General features: G+C 45.3%; 1 protein-coding gene across 3 annotated transcripts in view; it reads left to right on the plus strand.

Moving 5' to 3' along the window:
* Positions 1–19,353, plus strand: part of CTNND2 (catenin delta 2) — a 1,117,159-nt gene that overhangs the window by 969,354 nt on the left and 128,452 nt on the right. For all 3 annotated transcript variants that reach the window (XM_027980164.3, XM_027980165.3, XM_042233932.2), the window contains one exon: positions 1,372–1,557. In XM_027980164.3, the coding sequence (XP_027835965.2) occupies positions 1,372–1,557 (186 nt within the window). The remainder of the gene's footprint in view (positions 1–1,371; positions 1,558–19,353) is intronic.

Below are 19,353 nucleotides of genomic sequence, written 5' to 3' on the forward strand. Positions count from 1 at the left end.
GAATTTGTTTTAATGTTGCTTCTGTTTTATGTTTTGTTTTGTTTCCTTTTGGCTGAGAAGCATGTGGGATCTTTGCTCCCTCACCAGGGATCAAACCCACAGCCCTGGCATTGGAAGGTGAAGTCTCAAGCAGGGATCAGACTGTAGCACCAGGGAAGTCCCCAGAATGGGTCTTGTTGGGGTAAAATCGAGGTGTCGACAGGGCTGCATTCCTTCTGGCAACTGTAAGGAAGCATCTGTTTCTTTGTCTTTGACAGCTTCTAGAGGCTCCCACATTCCTTGGCTCGTGGCCCCTTCCTCCATCTCTAAAGCCAACAATGCCAGATCCCATCCTTCCCACACAGCTTCACTCTCTCTGCCTCCCTTTCTTGCTCACAGGACCCTCATGATTCCATGGGCCCACCTGGACAATCCAGGATAATCTGCCATCCAAAGGTCCACTGATGAGTACCCTCCAATCCCGTAACCTAACGTATTCACATTTTCCAAATGTGGACGTCTTTGGAGCAGAGATCTTTATTCTGCCTATCACGTATATATTCTCTAATTCCCCTAATCCACACAGCAGCCTATTGGCCGCTACTTTGACCATCTGACAGAGGAGGTTATGGGTGGATTGTCCAAGTCACTTGTCCAGTAGTCAGAGACCTAGGGTTCTACAGATGTTCAGCTCTTCCCACATCCCTAATCACTGCTTAGCTCTTGTGCTTAGGAAATAGGTGCACCAGCAATCTTGAAGAAAATCAGGAGGTTGGAAACATATATGTCCCCAGATGACCACAGAACCTGGCTTGCCTGGAATAAGCCTGGTTTGCACCTCTTGCCCTGTATTCCTCCCAGAAAGTACCCTTGTTGTTCAATCACTGAGTCGTGTCCAACCCTTTGTGACCCCATGGACTATACAGCATGCTGGGCACCCCTGCCCCTCACTAAGAAAGTGCCCTGGTAGATAGTAAAAGTGTCACCCTCCCAGAGCTAATGCAAATCCAGTTATCCTTGCTCTTAATGGTTCTGAGCCTTAATCCCCAGATGGCTGTTGTCTGTAAGTGGACGCCACCTGGGACTGCACCTGGATATGGATTCTTTCTTGCTCACAAGTGAATTTCAGTCAACAATGATAGCTGTTTATCAGGAACTCTTATTGCTAAGTGGTTTCTTTGAGGGGAGGAAAGATCTTCAGACTTTTCCAAGCTTCTCTAAATTCTTTCCATGGTGGCTGTCAAGGGAGCCTTTAGGAGCCACGGTTAAATGCATCCAAAGAAAAAAATGTCTGTGTGAAGATGGATGGCTTTTGCGGGTGGAGCAGTACTGGTTAGTTTTTGTTCATTCCTCATTTTTTGTTTTGTTTTGGTTTTTATTTTTATTCTCCAGACCGTTGAAAACTGTGTGTGCATTTTAAGGAATCTTTCGTACCGGCTGGCAGCAGAAACGTCTCAGGGACAGCACATGGGCACCGATGAGCTGGACGGGCTGCTCTGCGGTGAGGCCAATGGCAAAGATGCGGAGAGTTCCGGGTGCTGGGGAAAGAAGAAGAAGAAAAAGAAATCCCAAGATCAGGTGATATTGGTGACTCGCAGCTGCATGCAATTATCCCCTCCCTAATTGCAGCCTGGTGGTTTTGTCTGTGTCTGCAGGTACCGAGCTCTGTGATTCTAGCACTCGGTCAAATCACTCATGCATCGACACCATTTTCCCTTGGGGATTTCACAGCTGAGACAGTGGAGCATTAAATGATTCCCCTCATGTTCTCCATCCAAACCAAGATAGGAAATTTCAAAAAGAGGAAGAGGCCCTTGAGTCCCGGGCAGGCTCTGAGTTGCCAGCTCACAGAATTGAGTCAGATGCAGACACAGATTCTTCTGTGTTGATTCGCACATCTATTGAGGTCTTCAGTTGGGCGCCTTGCAGGTGGAACAGTTGCACAGAATAGGTGTGGTCTGAGAATAGAAGCTGAGGAGAGAGGCACAAAACACCCAATGTATTTTATAGCTCTTCGGGGAACTTCTGGATATGCAGTCTTGCACTCATTGGTGGGAAATGGAGTGATTCACAGCCCTTCCAAACAGAATGACATTAGAAGCTGGACCTTGAGGGACAATTCTAATGAACTCAGAAAGCTGTCCATCTGGAGAGACCTCTCCAAAATGAAATGGCCTTTACCTCGGCCAGCTGTAAGTCAGTTGGTTGCCCTGCAGTAAAGGCCCATGGGCTATGACTGTCAGCCTTGGCAGCATCAGGAAGACCTCCACCCCTCTTCTGGGAGCCCCTCTGGGAGGCAGAACCCCTCACTCACCAGGCCCCCAAATAAGGGAGTAATGTGAAAAAGCACCCATCCTGTAGTTGCTGGAAACCCTTGCTACTGAGCTTTCCCATCTCCTCTGACACCGTGAGCATGTTCCCAACCTCGCCCTGGACACTGTGGTCATATCTCCAGCTCCTCAGGGTCCTATGGACCCAAGATCTGAGTGTTTTCAGGAGTGGATGATTGAGAAAGTAGAATGGATTCCCCAACGTGCCCCCTTGCCGGGTTTTTAATCAAAATAAATATGCAAAAGTATCTGTTTAGATCACAGCATGCTATTTTCTAAACTGCTTTTGAAATCGTTTTGCTTTGAGTGAGTGTTAAAGGAACTATTTTATTGAGTCGGGATTAATGGAAATGCACCCTGAAATATAATTCCTACATGTAACCCAAGTCTGTCAGCATTAGCATCTCTGTAGGCTCCAGTTCTCGAGCTATTTGCGGTCCCTGAGGGCTGCTCCAGGCCCTTCTACAGCTTCTGGAACTGTGTGTTCCCATTTCAACTTCCCTACAATTTAGGAGACACAGGCTCATGCCATTGCCTTTGGCTGTGACCTTCCTCTCTGAGAAGCAAACCCCCAACGCTGCTTTTTCTTCTGTCCTGGGTCAGTGCTCTGTGTCTTGCATCTCTCCCTGATTCACAGGAGCTTTTGCCTTCTGGGAGGATTGAATGGTGGATCTTAAAAAAAAAATTAATATTTATTTATGTGCCTCGTGTCAGGTCTTGGTTGCAGCATGCAGTCGCCAGAGCACGGGCTGAGTAGTTGCAGTGCACAAGCTTAGTTGCCTCGTGGCGTGCGGGATCTTAGTTCCCCAACCAAGAATCAAACCCATGTGCCCTGCATTGCCAGGCAGATTCTTAATCACTGGATCACCAGGGAAGTCCCTGAGCTGGGGTTCTTAATTCAACCACTTAGAGCTCTCCCACCAGGGAAATGGACCAGTTGGCCGGCACCTACCGTGTACCAGGTGTTATACGAAGGGATATGAAGCACTTCAGTTATCCCACCTGGTACTTCTGGGCACCAGACAATGATGAGTTCTGAACATGTTCAGTATCAAATAAGTTAAAGATGGACGAACAAAGGTTTATGCGTTCTTCTCTTGGTTTCCTTTGAGGCACTGTATATCATGGGGCCCAGTCCCTACACTGCTTTACCCTGGGAAGCAAGCTTAGTAAATCCGTAAGGAAGAAAAGCCTACATGTGAGAATATAGTGGTCTCCAATCTGCCCTGTGGTCATTATCACCTGAGTCTTACATACACCCTAATGACTCAGAACCTCTGGGATGGATGGGCCCAGGCAACTTTGGGAATCCAATTTGTGAAAGTCCAATGATATGGCCTTCCAGGTGGCGCAGTGGTAAAGAATCATCCTGCCAATGGAGGAGATGCAAGAGACATGGGTTCAATCCCTGGGTCAGGAAGATCTGGAGAAGGAAATGGCAACCCACTCCAGTATTCTTGCCTGGGAAATCCCATGGACCAAGGAGCCTGGCAGGCTACAGTCCATGGGATTACAAAACAGCTGGACACGACTAAGCACACACACACGGTAATATGATGTTAGCCTTGGCCAAGAAGAGAGAGAGAAAAAGAGAAAGAGAGGGAGAGAGAGAAAAAGAGAAAGAGAGGGAGAGAGAGAAAGAAAGAGAGAGAGGTGGGCGGAAAGAGGGATGGAGAGAGAGGGAAAGAAAGAGAAAAAGAAAGAAGAAAGAGAGTATGGGAGTGATGGCGGGAAAGAGAGAGAAAGGAAGAGAGGAAGGAAGGAAAAAGGAAAGGGAGAAAAACTTTAAGGTTAAATTCACTCTGAATTCCAGGTTTCCCCTCAAGTCTGTGGCTTGGATTTTGAAGCACATTCCTCTGATGGCTTTCATGCCTGCATTGGTGTGCATTTAGTAAGATTCTGCCTTGACACCAAACCCTTTCCCCAGCTCTGCTAAGGTGTGCAGGTGCAGCTGACAGGGGCCAGAGAAGCCAGGAGTCAGAATAGAACACTCATGGACATCATCCCAAGACAGAGCCCTTCTTCCATGATGTTAGCTGCTTCCATGGAACGTTATGGTGTGTGAATTTCCACCTTAGAATGCTGGACTTCACATTGTAATTTATGAGATCAGTGATTCTTTCCTAAGTTGAGGAAGCTAAAATGATTAATTGAATCATAACGATTTTTTCCAGAAGTCTAAATGAAAATCTATACAGTTTGATTGTTCTTCTTACAATATTCTTTTAAGGCGAGGGAGTGGGGGGACAAAGAATTTCTTTAAGAAAGTTTTGCTGAAACCATCATAAGTTAAAATACAAAGGAACTTTGTTGTTTATAAAGCGGCTTCAAAGTTACTTCAACCAAATGATAGTTTTTCAAAAGGTTTTCTTTCAAACTGTGCTCCGACATAATACAAAAATATTTTGAAGTGCCAGAAAATACAATATCAAGTTTAACGAGGATGTAAACAGAAGTCTAGCTTTATGGCTATAAAAGTGATCAGATATAATGCATCGTTTGGAATCTCTACTGCTCATAAAGTCAGGTTTTAAAGAATAGAAAGTGATTAGAGAAAGTATGTAATACAAAGTGAAGAAAGAAATTGAAAAGCGGGTGTATATGTAGACACAGATATATGTAGATAAAACCTGGCCAATTTAGTAAAACTATGGCATAGGCAAATATAAAATGCATGCATGTACAAAAAAGTATGTGTTTCTAGAAAAAGTGCAGTAACATCAAAGGCAAAAGATACTGATGGACTCTTCTCGTACTTATGTATTTGTAAATTTCCTATGATGGGCATTACATTTGTAATCTTTTCAAATATTATTGAGAAAAATAAAATCCAGAAAGGCACTAACTGACCAAGTCAGTGTTTGTGCAAATTCATATATTCTCTTAAAAAGATGCCTCAGAGAGGCATTAAGTAAAAGTGTTAGTCACTCAGTCCTGTCCAACTCTTTGCGACCCCATGGACCATAGCCCGCCAGGCTCCTCTGTCCATGAAATTCTTCAGACAAGAGTACTGGAGTGGGTACCATTTCCTTCTCCTGGGGATCTTCCAGACCCAGGCATTGAACCAGCGTCCCCTGCCTTGGTAGGGAGGTTCTTTACCACTGAACCACCAAGCAAGCCTTTGATGCATCATATTTCAGTCCAAAAGGACGTTGCAAATTCATTCCTTTCTGACTTTGTGCTCAGTGCCTATTGCTAAATTATAAGCAATTGTTAGTGTCTCCGGAAACTCTTTGTAAGTAGAACTTCCCCCAGAGCAGTGTGTAGGTCATGTGCCAAGAGACACATCTCACCCAGCAGGGTCCTCCCTGCCTCTGGCAGCCTGGCACAGCGGGGCAGGGTGGCAGTCCTCTGAAGGCTGAGGTGCAGGAAAGTGTATGTGCCTATTCGCTTCAGTCAGGTCCAGCTCTGTACAACCCCATGGACTGTAGCCCGCCATGCTCCTCTGTCCATGAAACTCTCCAGGCAGGAATACTAGAGTGGGTTGCCATTCCCTTCTCCAGGGGACCTTCCCAACCCAGGGATTGAACCCAGGTCTCCTGCATTGTAAATGGATTCTTGACCATCTGAGTAGGTCAAGATTGATTTTTTCTACTTTTCCACCTTTTGTAAAAATAAGCATTTTTGTTTGTTTGTTTTTCCATTTGGGATATAGCCAAGGTTCCTGCGATGGTGTCTGGGGATCAGTGGTGCTCAAACATGGATTAGAGGTAACTGGATAGCATTGGCAGCTGGCCAGAGCAGACCTGAGCCTTCAAGGCCTGCTCTGTGTGAACTTGAGTGAGTGCCGAGAAATCCACAGAAGAAAACAAGCAAGATCCCCTAGAACTCAGCAGCTCCCTTCTGCTGAAATCACCTGTGAATGTTTTAGTTCACATGAACATATATGCATCCACATGGGTGGGGATATAAACCGATCAGATTCAAAGAGGATTCTGACCCAGCATTTTTATTTGATAGACATTCTCTCTCTCCTGATAATCTTTGTTTAGAGAGCTGAGGTCAATTTAAGAGTATACAGTAAGTTCCCTATGTACAAACCGATTCCGTTCTAAGAGCCCATTCGTTCAGTCCAGTTTGTTCATAAGACCAACAAAGTTAGCCTAGACCTCCAACTAACACAATTGGCCATACAGTACTGTGCTATAATAGGTTTATAATACTTTTCACACAAATAACACATAAAAAGCAAACACAAAAATAAGTCATTTTTAATCCCATAATACAGTATTTAGAAAAGTACAGTAGTAACAGTACAACAGCTGGTATACAGGGGCTGGCATCGAGTGAACAGGCAAGAAGAGTTACTGATTAGGGGAAAGGAGGTGGGAGCTGGTAGAAGGGAAGGAGCAACAGCAATCGGAGATGGAGGGCCAGCTGCAGTTCCACTCACTCCTGATGTGTTTGGACTTGCAAATGCATATTCACATCTTTGAAAGTTCTTGTAAGTTCTACCAACTTGAAGGTTGGTAGATAGGGGACTCCCTGCATTATTAGTCTTTTTTAGCTCTTTCCTAGGTTGTTGATGCCAAATGCATAGATTAGTGGTAAGTTTTAGTTAAGATGTCATCTTGATAGCCACAAAAGCAATAGTAATGGGCTTCTGTGTAAAGCCTCTAAGGCCCCTTACTTCTTCCATGATAATAGACATGTCTCAGTAGAAACCAGGGAGCTTCCCTGGTGGCTCAGACAGTAAAAGCATCTCCCTGCAATGCGGGAGACCCAGGTTCGATCCCTGGGTCGGGAAGATCCCCTGGAGAAGGAAATGGCAACGTACTCCAGTACTCTTGCCTCGAAAATTCCATGGATGGAGGAACCCTGTAGGCGTCCATGGGGTCGCAAAGAATCGGACACAACTGAGTGGCTTCACTTTCACTTTCAGCAGAAACCTGGGCTTCCCAGGTGGTGCTAGTGGTAAAGAACCCGTCTGCCAATACAGAAGACATAAGAGACGCGGGTTTGATCTCTGGGTCGGAAAGATCCCCTGGAGAAGGAAATGGCCACCCACTCCAGTGTTCTTGCCTGAGAATCCCATGGACAGAGGCACATGGCAGGCTCCTGTTCTTGGGGTGGCATAGTCGGACACAACTGAGTAATTTAGCATGCTGCAGAAGCCCAAGACCTTTCCCCCGCACACTTTCCTGGCCCACCCCAGCACCCCACAGGCCAGGCTCCCAGCTTCCGCCCATGCTGCTCCTCCGTCCTCTTCCCTCCTTCCCCTTTGGAGAATCATCCTTCAAAACCAGGTGAAAGGCTGCCTCCATGCTCTCAAGACTTCTACCAAAGATAAGCGCATCACTCTCTAATCTACATCTGCGCGGCTCTGTTTATCTCCTCCAAGGCTTTTCACATCATGAGTCCTTTACAGCAGTGGATCTCCTCCGGAGAGTTTCCTAAGGGGAAGGGTCTCCTTTCCGTGGCCCAGCACCAGCTGTGCCGAGTGGCAGTCGATCTGTGGTCCAGAAGGGCCTCTAGCTCTTGCGGTGGGTGTTCATAGCTGTGACTGGTCCCTGCCTCCTTAGTGTTCTCAGGACACTGTGCCTTCTGGGGCTGCTGTGAGAAAGGAGTACTCCATAGCCCTTTTTATTGTTTGATTTTTGCATCCCTCGGTGGGCATGAGTCCATAGTCTTTAAGCTTCCATTTGTGATTCAAGCTATTCCTCACCTTCTCATGGCAGTGCTGTGTTTTATTTTATTTGTTTAAAACCTTTCATGTTGTATCGGAGTATAGCCAACTAACGATGCTGTGACAGTTTCAGGTGGACAGAGAAGGGAATCCATCATACACATACCTGTATCCATTCTCCCCCAAACTTCCCTCCTCTCCAGGGTCGTGCGTGATCAGCCGCTTCAGTCGAATCCGACTCTTCGTGACCTTGTAGACTGTAACCCACCAGGCTCCTCTGTCCATGAGGTTTCTCCAGGCAAGAGTACTAGAGTGGGTTGCCAGGCTCTCCTCCAGGGAATCTTCCCAACCCAGGGTTCGAACCTGGGTCTCTTATGTCTTTTGCATTGGCAGGTGGGTTCTTACCTGTTGGTGCCGCCTGGGAACCCATCCAGAAGCAGTGCCGCATTTTATTACTTCTGACTCTGCACTCACCACCAAACCTCAAGAACGTTCTAGACCAGGATAATCATCTGAGCATTTATAAGTCATGTCAATAAGTATATATGTCTGTATCTCAGAGTGCCCCTGGAGAAGCAGTACCTCAATCATGCCAGATGACAAAATGCTTAGTGCTGAAGGTGTCAGCATGTGGCACACATGGATGGGATTAGGTGCCATGGAATCCCCTCCCCTGAAAGGTCCTTGGCGTTTCAGGACGTTGTATCTGGGGTCACCTCAAGAGCCTCAGCTGTAACCCACTATGCCACGTGGATGCTGTTGGCTCAGGAGTGAGGCTCTGAGACTACATAGAGATCAATGTCCTAAAATACAATAATGAATTTTATTGCTGGTTTAAATCAGTATATTGGAAATTTGAATTTTAAACTTACTTAAATTTTAAGTAGGGCTTCCCTGGTGGCTCAGACAATAAAGAATCTGCCTGCAATGCAGGAGACCCGGGTTCTATCCCTGGGTCAGGAGGATCCCCTGGAGGAGGAAATGGCAACCCACTCCAGTCTTCTTGCCTGGAGAACCCCATGGACAGAGGAGTCTGGTGGGCTACAGTCCATGGGGCCCAAAGAGTTGGACAGGACAGAGAAGGCGTGCATATACACTGCAGTCAGTGTTGCCCCTGATTCCCTGCATCTGGATGACTGGCACACCACTGAAGGGAAGAACAGATGTGGGCACGGTGCCCACCCAGCCTCACCCTGCCTTGCTCTGTGTGCCGCTGTAAACATGTTATCACTTGGCTCTGCAAGACCTCTCTCCTTGCCAGCAAATAGTCATCTGCACCAGAAGCTGGAAAGTGTTTGTTGCTCAGTCATGTCCAGCTCTGCAAGCCCATGGATTGTAGCCTACCAGGCTCCTCTGTCCATGGAAGTCTCCAGGCAAGAATACTGGAAGGGGTTGCCATTTCCTACTCCAGGGGATCTCCCCAACCCAGGGCTCAAACCCATGTCTTGTGTATCTCCTGCATTGCAGGCAGATTCTTTATTGTCTGAGTCCTAGAATGTGGAGGGGCTACCAAGAATTCCAGTGTAAGGGTCCATGTTGTATGCGCCAGTCTCTGCTGATCAGGAAATTAGATTGCTTCCAAAGTTTAATGTAAACTGCAGTAAACGTCCATGTAGTTTTAAGTCTTGCCTACATCCTTGATCACTTCTCAAGGATAAAATCTGGAAAGTGAAACATCGAGACCAAAGAATGCTTTTAAGGCTTTGGGTACATTAGCCAAAAGTTGTCTTCATCGCTCCGGATGCCAGCGCCAGTGTGAGCTCCTTGTGAACTGCTTTATTATCACGTGATGGATCTGCCCTTTGTGACATTCTTGATGCTTTTAAGTCCTCGTTTCCTAATATCCCAGGTTGTTTTTCTTCCTTCCAGGTGGTTTTCATTCCCTTCTCAGTAACCATACTTTCCCGTTTGCGGCTTAATGCCGTTTCCTTTCCAACCATCTGCTGATTTCAGCTGCCGCTATTCCTCATGGTTGGTGGCAGTGTGGTCTCACTCTGCTGTCACCTCACCATATGCCAGGAGCTTGGTGACTCAGGACATGATATTCCGTGTCCTCGAAGCACTCAATCGTATGCGCCCGCCAGGATCACAGCTCTGCGTTTTTGTGCGACGACTGACCTTTGCCGCTCCCCATGAGTGAGGGAGATCCTTCTCCTTACACGCCTCCCATATAAAACAGATCCCATCACCCAGAAATGCTGCTCTTCCACTCTCAGTGACGTTACAAACTCAGCTCTCTATTTTTGGTGCTTCGTTCGGTCTGTATTTACATTTTACTATTCAGTACTCCATGCCATCAATCCAGACTCTGTCTTGCAGACTAGATCTGGGTGTCTCAGCCTCGACATTGTTCACGTTAGGAGCCGGGGTGGGTCTCTGTTGTGAGGCTTCCCAGGTGGCTCAGTGGCAAGAATCTGCCTGCCAGTGCAGGAGTTGTAAGAGACATGGTTTGGATCCCTGTGTCAGGAAGATCCCCTGGAGAAGGAAATGGCAGCCCACTCCAGTGTTCTTGCCTGGAGAATCCCACGGACAGAGGAGCCTGGAGGGCTACGGTCCATGGGGTTGCAAACAGTTGGACACGACTGAGCGACTGAGTGTGCTGGCAGTTCCCTGTTATGGGACAGTCCTGGGCCCTGTGGGATGATTACCAGCATCCCTGTTTCTACCTAGCACCCCTTTTCCTAGTTGTGACAACCAAAAGTGTCTCCAGACATTGCCAGTTGTCCCCTTGGGTATTAAAATCAGCCCAGTTGAAAACCACTATATTAGACAGTCTTTGAGGGATGGATCATCAAAGATATAAACCAACAAGACTACAGGACTACGTGAAGGAAGGTGGCAAGTCAGGGACAGAGCCCCTTGAAAAGGCAGGTTATGGGGTGAGTTATTCCTAAATGTGAATGAGAAGTTAGGAGCAGAGAGAATTCAACGTGAGCTGGACTAGCGTTCCAGCTGGTTCTATCAGGATGACTTGGGGAAACGACAGGCAAGCCCAGTGATGTGGACCAGCCTTGACAACACTCCTCTGTGGGCGCAGTGGCCACCTGATCCCATCTCTGGAGTCCACAGCATCACCAGCCTCCCTCCAGCCACCTCCTAAGGGGTGAGCATCCACAGGGGCACAGAGGTGAGTCAGCAAGGCTGTCCCTGAATCTCTTGTTCTGAAGCCTTGTTCGGGAAGCACCCTGGCTGACCTTGCCTTTAAGACAGGCTTCTAATCTCTCAAGCGCAAAACACTGCACATCTTTTATAAGGAGCGCCTGGAGACGGGTGTGTTGCATGAATGCAGGTCACTGGGCATCACTTCTGTCCACTCTTTCCACGGTCCAGCTGCCCTGTAATCATCCTCTTCAGAACATCTCCCAGGAGAAGTCAAATACCTGAGCTACGCGAGAAGAAATTTCTTCCCAAGAAGAAGTTCTTGGGAATTTCTTCAAAATGCTAAGAGTTTGCGTGCTGCAACTAAAGATCTGGCCTGCCGCAGCTAAAAAAAAAGATCCTGCCTGCCACAATTGAAAGACCCCACATGCCGCAATAGAGATGAAAGACCACGTGTACCGCAGCTAAGACCCAGTGTGGCCCAGGAAATACTGAACAAACAAAAAACTCCAACCAACTGTCAAAAGCCAAAAGAGAGATGATTTTCATGTTGACCCCATGGGAATTTTGAAGAAATTACACAATACGCTACACTTCATGATAGAAGGAATAACAGGCAATGAGATCATGTTATGAAAATGGTTTTCTTTAGGGATGGGAGAATTTCTGACCTTTTTATTTCTTCTTGTTTCTATCATTGCAGAGCTTCTTCAATCTGTGACTTAATGTCTTTTTAAGCTTTGTAAAACTCCCAGGCACCATATCTTCAAATATTGCTTCTGCCTAGTTCTCTCTGTAGTCTCCTTCTGAACTCCAATTCCCTATTTATTAGACTCCCTTATTCCATTTCTTATACATCATACTACCCTCCACTCTGTATTTTTCTTTTTCTTTTTCTTTTTTTTTTGTTTTGGTAATTGTGGCTCTTTATATTCAGTCTGGATAGTTCCTTCTGATTTATATTTTAGTTTACTATTTTTCTCTCGAAATACACCTAATCTTTCATACTCATACAAGGGGTTTTGTACTCCAATGATTATGTTTTCAACTATATTCGTACTCTAACAAAATTCTCAATCTTTTCTTTATTGAATGTAATAATCTTAGTTGTTTTAAAGTCTGGTTCAAATAGCTCCCTTATCCAGATTCTTATGAAATGTTTTCTATGTCTGTGGTCGACTTTATTACTTTTCATCCACACAGTCTTTCTTCCTCATGTTCCTGGTTATTTTTTTTTATTAAATCAGACATTTTATATGAAAAGCTATCAAAATAATTTGAGGCCTAGGATGGTATGACCTTTTCCAGAGAGTGTTCATGCTTGATTCTGGAAAGTGTGTATGCTTAATTCTGGCAGGAGGCTTGAGTCAGTGGCAATCTCAGTTTAACTTAATTTTATTATAGGGATTTAAGGAATTTAAGCTCATCACTATTCCTAGAGGTACTGCCTACATGATCCTAAACTACAGCATGAAAGATTTGCCAAGCTACTCGGTATTTTCTTTTCTTAGATTCCTTTTATGCCCTTAGGTCGTTAAATATGTTTGTCATTTTCCCTGTCCGAGTCCCTGCTCTGGTCAGGAATGGCCCTTGAGGGTCAATAGCTACCCACCTCAATAGCTTCCCTCCTTCTGAAAGATCTTCACTGCCTTGTTAGCGCTCTGATTCCTACAAGCAGAGATTTTAAAATCCTTGACTCGATTGTTTTCAGTGGGAAAGGTGGTCTGAGTTACCTAGCCTGCCGTTGTCAAAAGGAGACGTCTCAGTCGTCTCTATGGCTGTCCTTTTACTGAACTCTCAGTTGCAGCATGGGATCTCCTTTCCTGACCAGGGAGCAGACCTGGGCCCCTGCATTGGGAGCTCAGAGTCTTATCCCCTGAACCAGAAGGGAAGTCCCTGCTTGGAGTTTTTAAAATAACCAGTATTCCCTGCTTCCCCTCCCTTTCCTCCTCCCCTCCCCAGCCCCATTAGCTGAATGGGATAATAAAACCCTGTCAGGACAAAATCAGTTAGTAACTTTCAAACCAAGTCAAATGCAAGTGGTCAACAGGGGATAGACCTGGTCTAAGCGAAACTCACTCAGTCGCGTCCAACTCTTTGCAACCCCATGGACTGCATAGTCCATGGAATTCTCCAGGCCAGAATACTGGAGTGGGTAGCCTTTCCCTTCTCCAGGGGATCGTCCCAACCCAGGGATCGAACCCAGGTCTCCCGCATCACAGACGGATTCTTTACCAGCTGAGCCACAAGGCAAACTCAAGAATGCTGGAGTGGGTAGCCTATCCCTTCTCCAGCAGATCTTCCCCACCCAGGAATCGAACCAGGCTCTCCTGCACTGCAGCTGGTTTCTTTACCAAGTGAGCTGTCTGCGTCTAGGGTGTTGCTTTTGAAAGTAGTTAGTCCCAACTGCAGCCTGATTTACCCAAACCCTGCACAAAGGAACATTCCCTGACAGTTTACCACTTTAGAGTCATCTTCTCTTCCTACATCTCTGATGTGTGACTTCAGCTGGGAGGCAAGAGTGGGATTTTGAAATCCAAGTGTTCTCCTGTCGCTGCGAATTCACTCCCTCTCTCTCACAATATCTTTGGCCTATTTATTTTGTTGAAATCCCTTGAAAAGAATAGTGAACCCACACACACGTGGACTGTCATACTCTCTCACTGGTGGAGAGATTTCGGCAGAAGAGATGCATTTCGCTGGTGAAGAGGCCTTTTCTGTTTGTGTTAAAAGACACAGCAGTGAAAGCGCTTTTCTGTGCAGAGGCCGGGATGGCTGTGGCATCCATGGCAGAAGGAGCTGCGTATTTTAGCATTCCTCCCAAAATGTAAATTCTTCTTCTGTGTAGGCGAGACCATTCTGTTAGCATCTCCATGGTACCCAACCCAGCGCCTTGAAAGCAGAGACTGCAGTGGTTGTAAGCTTTTGCAGAGGAAGCAGCTGAAATTCCCTTGTTAATTCTATTCAGTAGGGACTTTTATGAATGTAATAGCTGGACTTGTGAGCCACCATGCCCTAAAAACAATCCCATGTGTGCAAAGAACGTTGTATGAACATCCTTAATTTCCAGTTTTTTAACTTTCCAATTTTTATCTCTAAGTCAGACCTTTCTCTTCATGTGAGGAACAAATGGCTTCCATAATTCCGTCCTCAAAGCAACTGAGAGAGGAATCTTTTTTTAATATGTATTTATTTATTTGGCTCCATCAAGCCTTGGTTGCACGGCCCAGGCTACTCTAGTTGTTGCTACAGACTCAGTAGTTACGGCTTGTGGGCTTGGTTGCCCCGCAGCATGTGGGACCTTATTCCCTGTGCCTGTATGAGTGCTAAGTTGCTTTAGTCGTGTCTGACTCTTTGCGACCCCATGGACTGTGTAGCCCACCAGGCTCCTCTGTCCATGGGATTCTCCAGACAAGAATACTGGAGTGGGCTGCCATGCCCTCTTCCAGGGGAACTTCCAGACCCAGGGATCGAACCCGAGTCTCTTACGTCTCCTACACTGGCAGGCAGATTCTTTACTACTGTGACACCTGTGAAGCCACCAGTTCCCAGACCAGGGATTAAACTCAAGTTCCCTGCACTGCAAGGTGGATTCTTAACCACTGGACCACCGGGGAAGTCCTGAGAAAAATCTTTTCAATAGAATTTGAGTCCTAAGGAGACATAAAAGTATTAAAAGCCATTCTAAAGAAAGGTTTAAAAAAAAATCACACCTTGAGCCCACTGCCACAGCTCTTCCTTAGCCAGCACTCCTTTCAATCAGTGGCCAGTCTGTTCTTCCCTGACCGTGACTACATCAAAAAGCATCATGTGCAGATTTCAGCAGCCACTTGGAATCTCATATGGGGGCATCTTATTCTCTTTCTTTTTAAAAATATTTGAGCACTACCTGTCAGAGACAGATAATACATATTTTCAATTCTGGCAATTTTTTAAAGTAAATGATATAAATTTTTCACTGATTCAACTTACTGATATCAGTCATTCATTTAAAGCCAGTAAAGAAAAATACTGGTACAAAGAAAAAGAACAAAATAATGCCATTTACAGAAACATGGATGGACCAGGAGGTAATCATACGAAGTGAAGTAAGTCAGACAGAGAAAGACAAATCTATGTTATCACTTACATATAGAATCTAAAAAATAGTAGAAATGAACTGATTTACAGAACAGAAACAGACTCACAGACACAGAAGACAAACTTATGGTTACCAAAGGGGAAATGGAGGAGGGATAAATTAGAAATATGGTATTAACAGATATACACTGTGATGTGCTGAGTTGCCCAGTCGTGTCCAGCTCTTTACAACCCCATGGACTGTAGCCTGCCAGTCTTCTCTGTCCATGGGGATTCTCCAGCCAAGAATACTACACCGCTGCTGCTGCTGCTAAGTCTCTTCAGTCGTGTCCTACTCTGTGCGACCCCATAGACGGCAGCCCCCCAGGATCCCCCGTCCCTGGGATTCTCCAGGCAAGAACACTGGAGTGGGTTACCATGTCCTTCTCCAATGCATGAAAGTGAAAAGTGAAAGCGAAGTCACTCAGTCGTGTCCGACTCCTAGCGACCCCATGGACTGCAGCCCACCAGGCTCCTCCATCCATGGAATCTTCCAGGCAAGAGCACTTCCATCGCCTTCTCCGAATACTATACTACTACATATAAAATAAAAGCATAATAAGGATTTACGATATAGCACAGAGAACTGTGGGGTTTCCCTGGTGTTTCAGTGAGGAAGAACCCACCTGCCAGTGCAGAAGACGTGGATTTGATCCTGGGTCAAGAAGATCCCCTGGAGAAGATTTAAGGGTTAGGGTTAGGAAATGGCCACCCACTCCAGTATTCTTGCCTGGGAAATCCCATGCACAGAGGAGCTGGCCGGCTACAGTCGATGGGGTTACAAAAGAGTCGGACTTACCGACAGAACAACAGAGAACTATGTTCTATATCTTGTAATAATTTGCAGTGGAAAATAGTCTGATAAATACACATATAACCAAAAAAAAAGTTCTGATGATATGGTATTGGAATGTGGTACTACTTGGGATGACAAACCAGCCTGTTTGTTCTGTGATCTACTCTCAGTATAATCGTGCCTCACACACTAGCCTGTCCTCAAGAAAGCTCCACGGCAGGAAAGCCATGGTGTAACTGGAGGGTCCTCCTACCTCTGAGACGGCATTGTCTCAGTGCTTGCTGTCTTGCTCAGCTCAGGCTGCTGTGACAAAATGCCCTAGACCACATGGCTTACAAGCAAAAGTTTATTACTCACAGTTCTGGAGGCTGGAGGTCCAAGGGACTGGCAGACTCCGTGTCTACTGAGAGCCTCCTTCCTTGTGTGTGAGTGTGTGTTTGTATGTCGCTGCTTGCGATGATGCAGCCAATAGGATCAACAAAAACCCTGTTGTTTTCTTGGAAATACTTTCTCTGTTGGTTGTGCCTTGGGTTCAGGACACAGAAAGTTCTCCCTCCTGACCAGGCAGTATTTTGTTTCTTTATATATTATTTTCATATTTCAAGTTCTTAGGAAAACTTTGGTAATATGCCCTGTTAAAAGTTAAAAGCAAAGAGTTAAGAAACAAATACAGTTTGCATAATCCCTGGTGGCTCAGAGGTTAAAGCATCTGCCTCCCATGCGGGAGACCCGGGTTCGATCCCTGGGTCAGGAAGATCCCCTGGAGAAGGAAATGGTAACCCACTCCAGTACTCTTGCCTAGAGAATCCCATGGACAGAGAAGCCTGGTAGGCTACAGTCCACGGGGTCGCAAAGAGTTGGACACGACTGAGTGACTTCATTCACTTCACTGACTCACTCAAGGCTTACTTATAAATTTGAGTTCTGTGTTCTTAGGATCAACATAGCTGGGTGATCAGTGTTTTGGCTGTGTTAAAGACTTAGCCAGTGCTTGCCTTCTTCAATCCTTATGGCAGTTTTGAAGAAATTTTAGGATAAATGCATCTTATATTTAAATTTATAAATGATGTATTTCCAGTATTTTGGTAAAAGAGTTGCATATCCCTTGACTTTTTATGGATCTTTGCTCTAGGAGAAGGTTGGCATTAACAGTGTACAACTGCAGGATTGTTTCATGCCTTCAGTCTGACTCTGGTGCCACCATGACCCCATAGTCCTGTGGGTGTTGACTGGCTAGGCGACATGACATCAGGTGTTAGCACAGCTCTTAAAGAAGACTTCCACTCTTATATAGGTGATCAAAATCTATTTTATAATGGACAGTCAATCGATACTTCTTTCTCTATTAACTCAATAGAAGTTTGAGGAAAGTACCCAGATAAAGGCAGCATACCCTGGCTTTGAGATAGTTCTTTTTCCTCTGTATTGATGTGCCAGGGTGTCATCAGCGTTCTGAAATAGCACAGAATCCCCTTCGAACTCCTATCGTTGCTGTCAAAGGCTATCTGTATTCACATCAGTTTTCCTTTTATTGCCTTCAGATTCTCTCTGTAGCCACTGAGAAAGGATTGTAATGAAAGGTATTTAAGATCTACATAGATCACATGTCAGAATGGAGGAAGACTGTCTACTGATTCAGCCGTTTATCCTGTTTTATTGGACAGAAGTTAAAAAAAAAAGAAACAGATGAAACCCAGCAAATGATAACACAGCTTTTTTTTTTTTTTTGTACTTTTTATAGTTTATCTGTCGCATGTAGTAATGAGCATGCAAACATTGCTTCTCTATACCTCCCTCTGTTATGTTGGCTCTTACAAGAGGGAAGTTTCATCCACGCTGAGCTGAGTGTTGATGTGAAATCTAAACTTTTATATGAACATGATAGCTTCAGAGTTCTAAGGAGATGACAAAATTGTGGTCCAGGCGCGAGTTGGAAAAGAATTTCCAAACATGAGACAGAATGAGAGGGAAATAAAGTTTAGTAGAGTGGGAGACAGAGAAGGCAATGGCAGTCCACTCCAGTTCTCTTGCCTGGAAAATCCCATGGATGGAGGAGCCTGGTAGGCTGCAGTCCATGGGGTCGCTAACGGTCAGACACGACTGAGCGACTGCGCTTTCACTTTTCACTTTCTGGCATTGGAGAAGGAAATGGCAACCCACTCCAGTGTTCTTGCCTGAAGAATCCCAGGAATGGGGGAGCCTGGTGGGCTGCCGTCTATGGGGGCACACAGAGTCGGACACGACTGAAGCAACTTAGCAGCAGCAGCAGAGTGGGAGAGGCTGTTAGAACAGCAGGCCAGCTCAAGGGAGAACCAAAGTTGAACAGGGGTCCTTAGTCCACTTTTATAACCAGAGTACGAGGAGCGGGATGGGGGTCTTGCGGGTCCTTTGCTGATTGGATGAGGCACGTATATTGGGTGAGGGGACGAGTAAGACAAGTACCTTCTCCCTATGGGGTAGGAGGGGAGACAGGTTATACTGCTCGGGAGGACCTGAAATCCGTTAATAATTACAACATGGGGAAGGGAAAGATGAAAAGGTCTGTTTTTTCCATTCCTGCATTCCAAGACCCCCCTTGGTTTTGTCTGCTCTTTTGTCCTTGGGTCACTACAAAAATGAAAAAAAGAAAGAATTTTCCATTTCCTGTTGCAGTAGCAGAGAAATTCAGTCCCCACAGCTGGTTTCTTTTGAGAAGCCAACATCACTCCTGCTTCAGCATCGAAGTTAACAAATTCGCGAAAGGACTCTTTCCTTTTGGCTGCTGCTCCCTTTCTATCCAGTGCAGTGAGCCAGCCTCAAATAATGAACCAGGAGCAATGTGACAAGTCTGGTTCACTTTCTTTTTTTTTTTAATGTATTTAAAAGAGATGGACTGGTTTCATTGATAGGCTGTGCACAGGTGTAAAGTCTTCTTTGAACAGTTTAGAAGTGGCTTAAGTTGAAAGAACAGGAAGGTCTCCACTTTGAGTGTTCTTGTTATAAAGTTGAGATTGAGTGACACTCATTGAAAATGACCTTTAATCGGATGTCTCACCCATTGATGGAATGTCATTCATCTCTATTCTTTAGCCTTAAGTTAAGCTGTATCATAATTGAGAAAAAGAAGGTATGGCTTTTTCATTTTTCTCTTGGAAAATAAGGGATGAGATTCTTGTAATTCTTATTGCCTGTTAAAAAAGCTTTTATTATTTCTATAAACACTTCTATTTTTGTTACAAGGATACAACATGAGCTATATTTTCTTTCAGGTAAGATTTCAGAATGAAGGCACTAACAGATTCTGAAATACAATTTTGTCTTCACTGATATACATACATGTATATGGACACACATGCGCATATACTTATGTACATAAAATATCTGTGAGAAAGCTTAGTATATATGTCATTTAGATTATATGTTCA

This window comes from Ovis aries, chromosome 16 (genome assembly GCF_016772045.2).
Source record: "Ovis aries strain OAR_USU_Benz2616 breed Rambouillet chromosome 16, ARS-UI_Ramb_v3.0, whole genome shotgun sequence".
In the NCBI taxonomy this organism is placed as follows: Eukaryota; Metazoa; Chordata; class Mammalia; order Artiodactyla; family Bovidae; genus Ovis; species Ovis aries.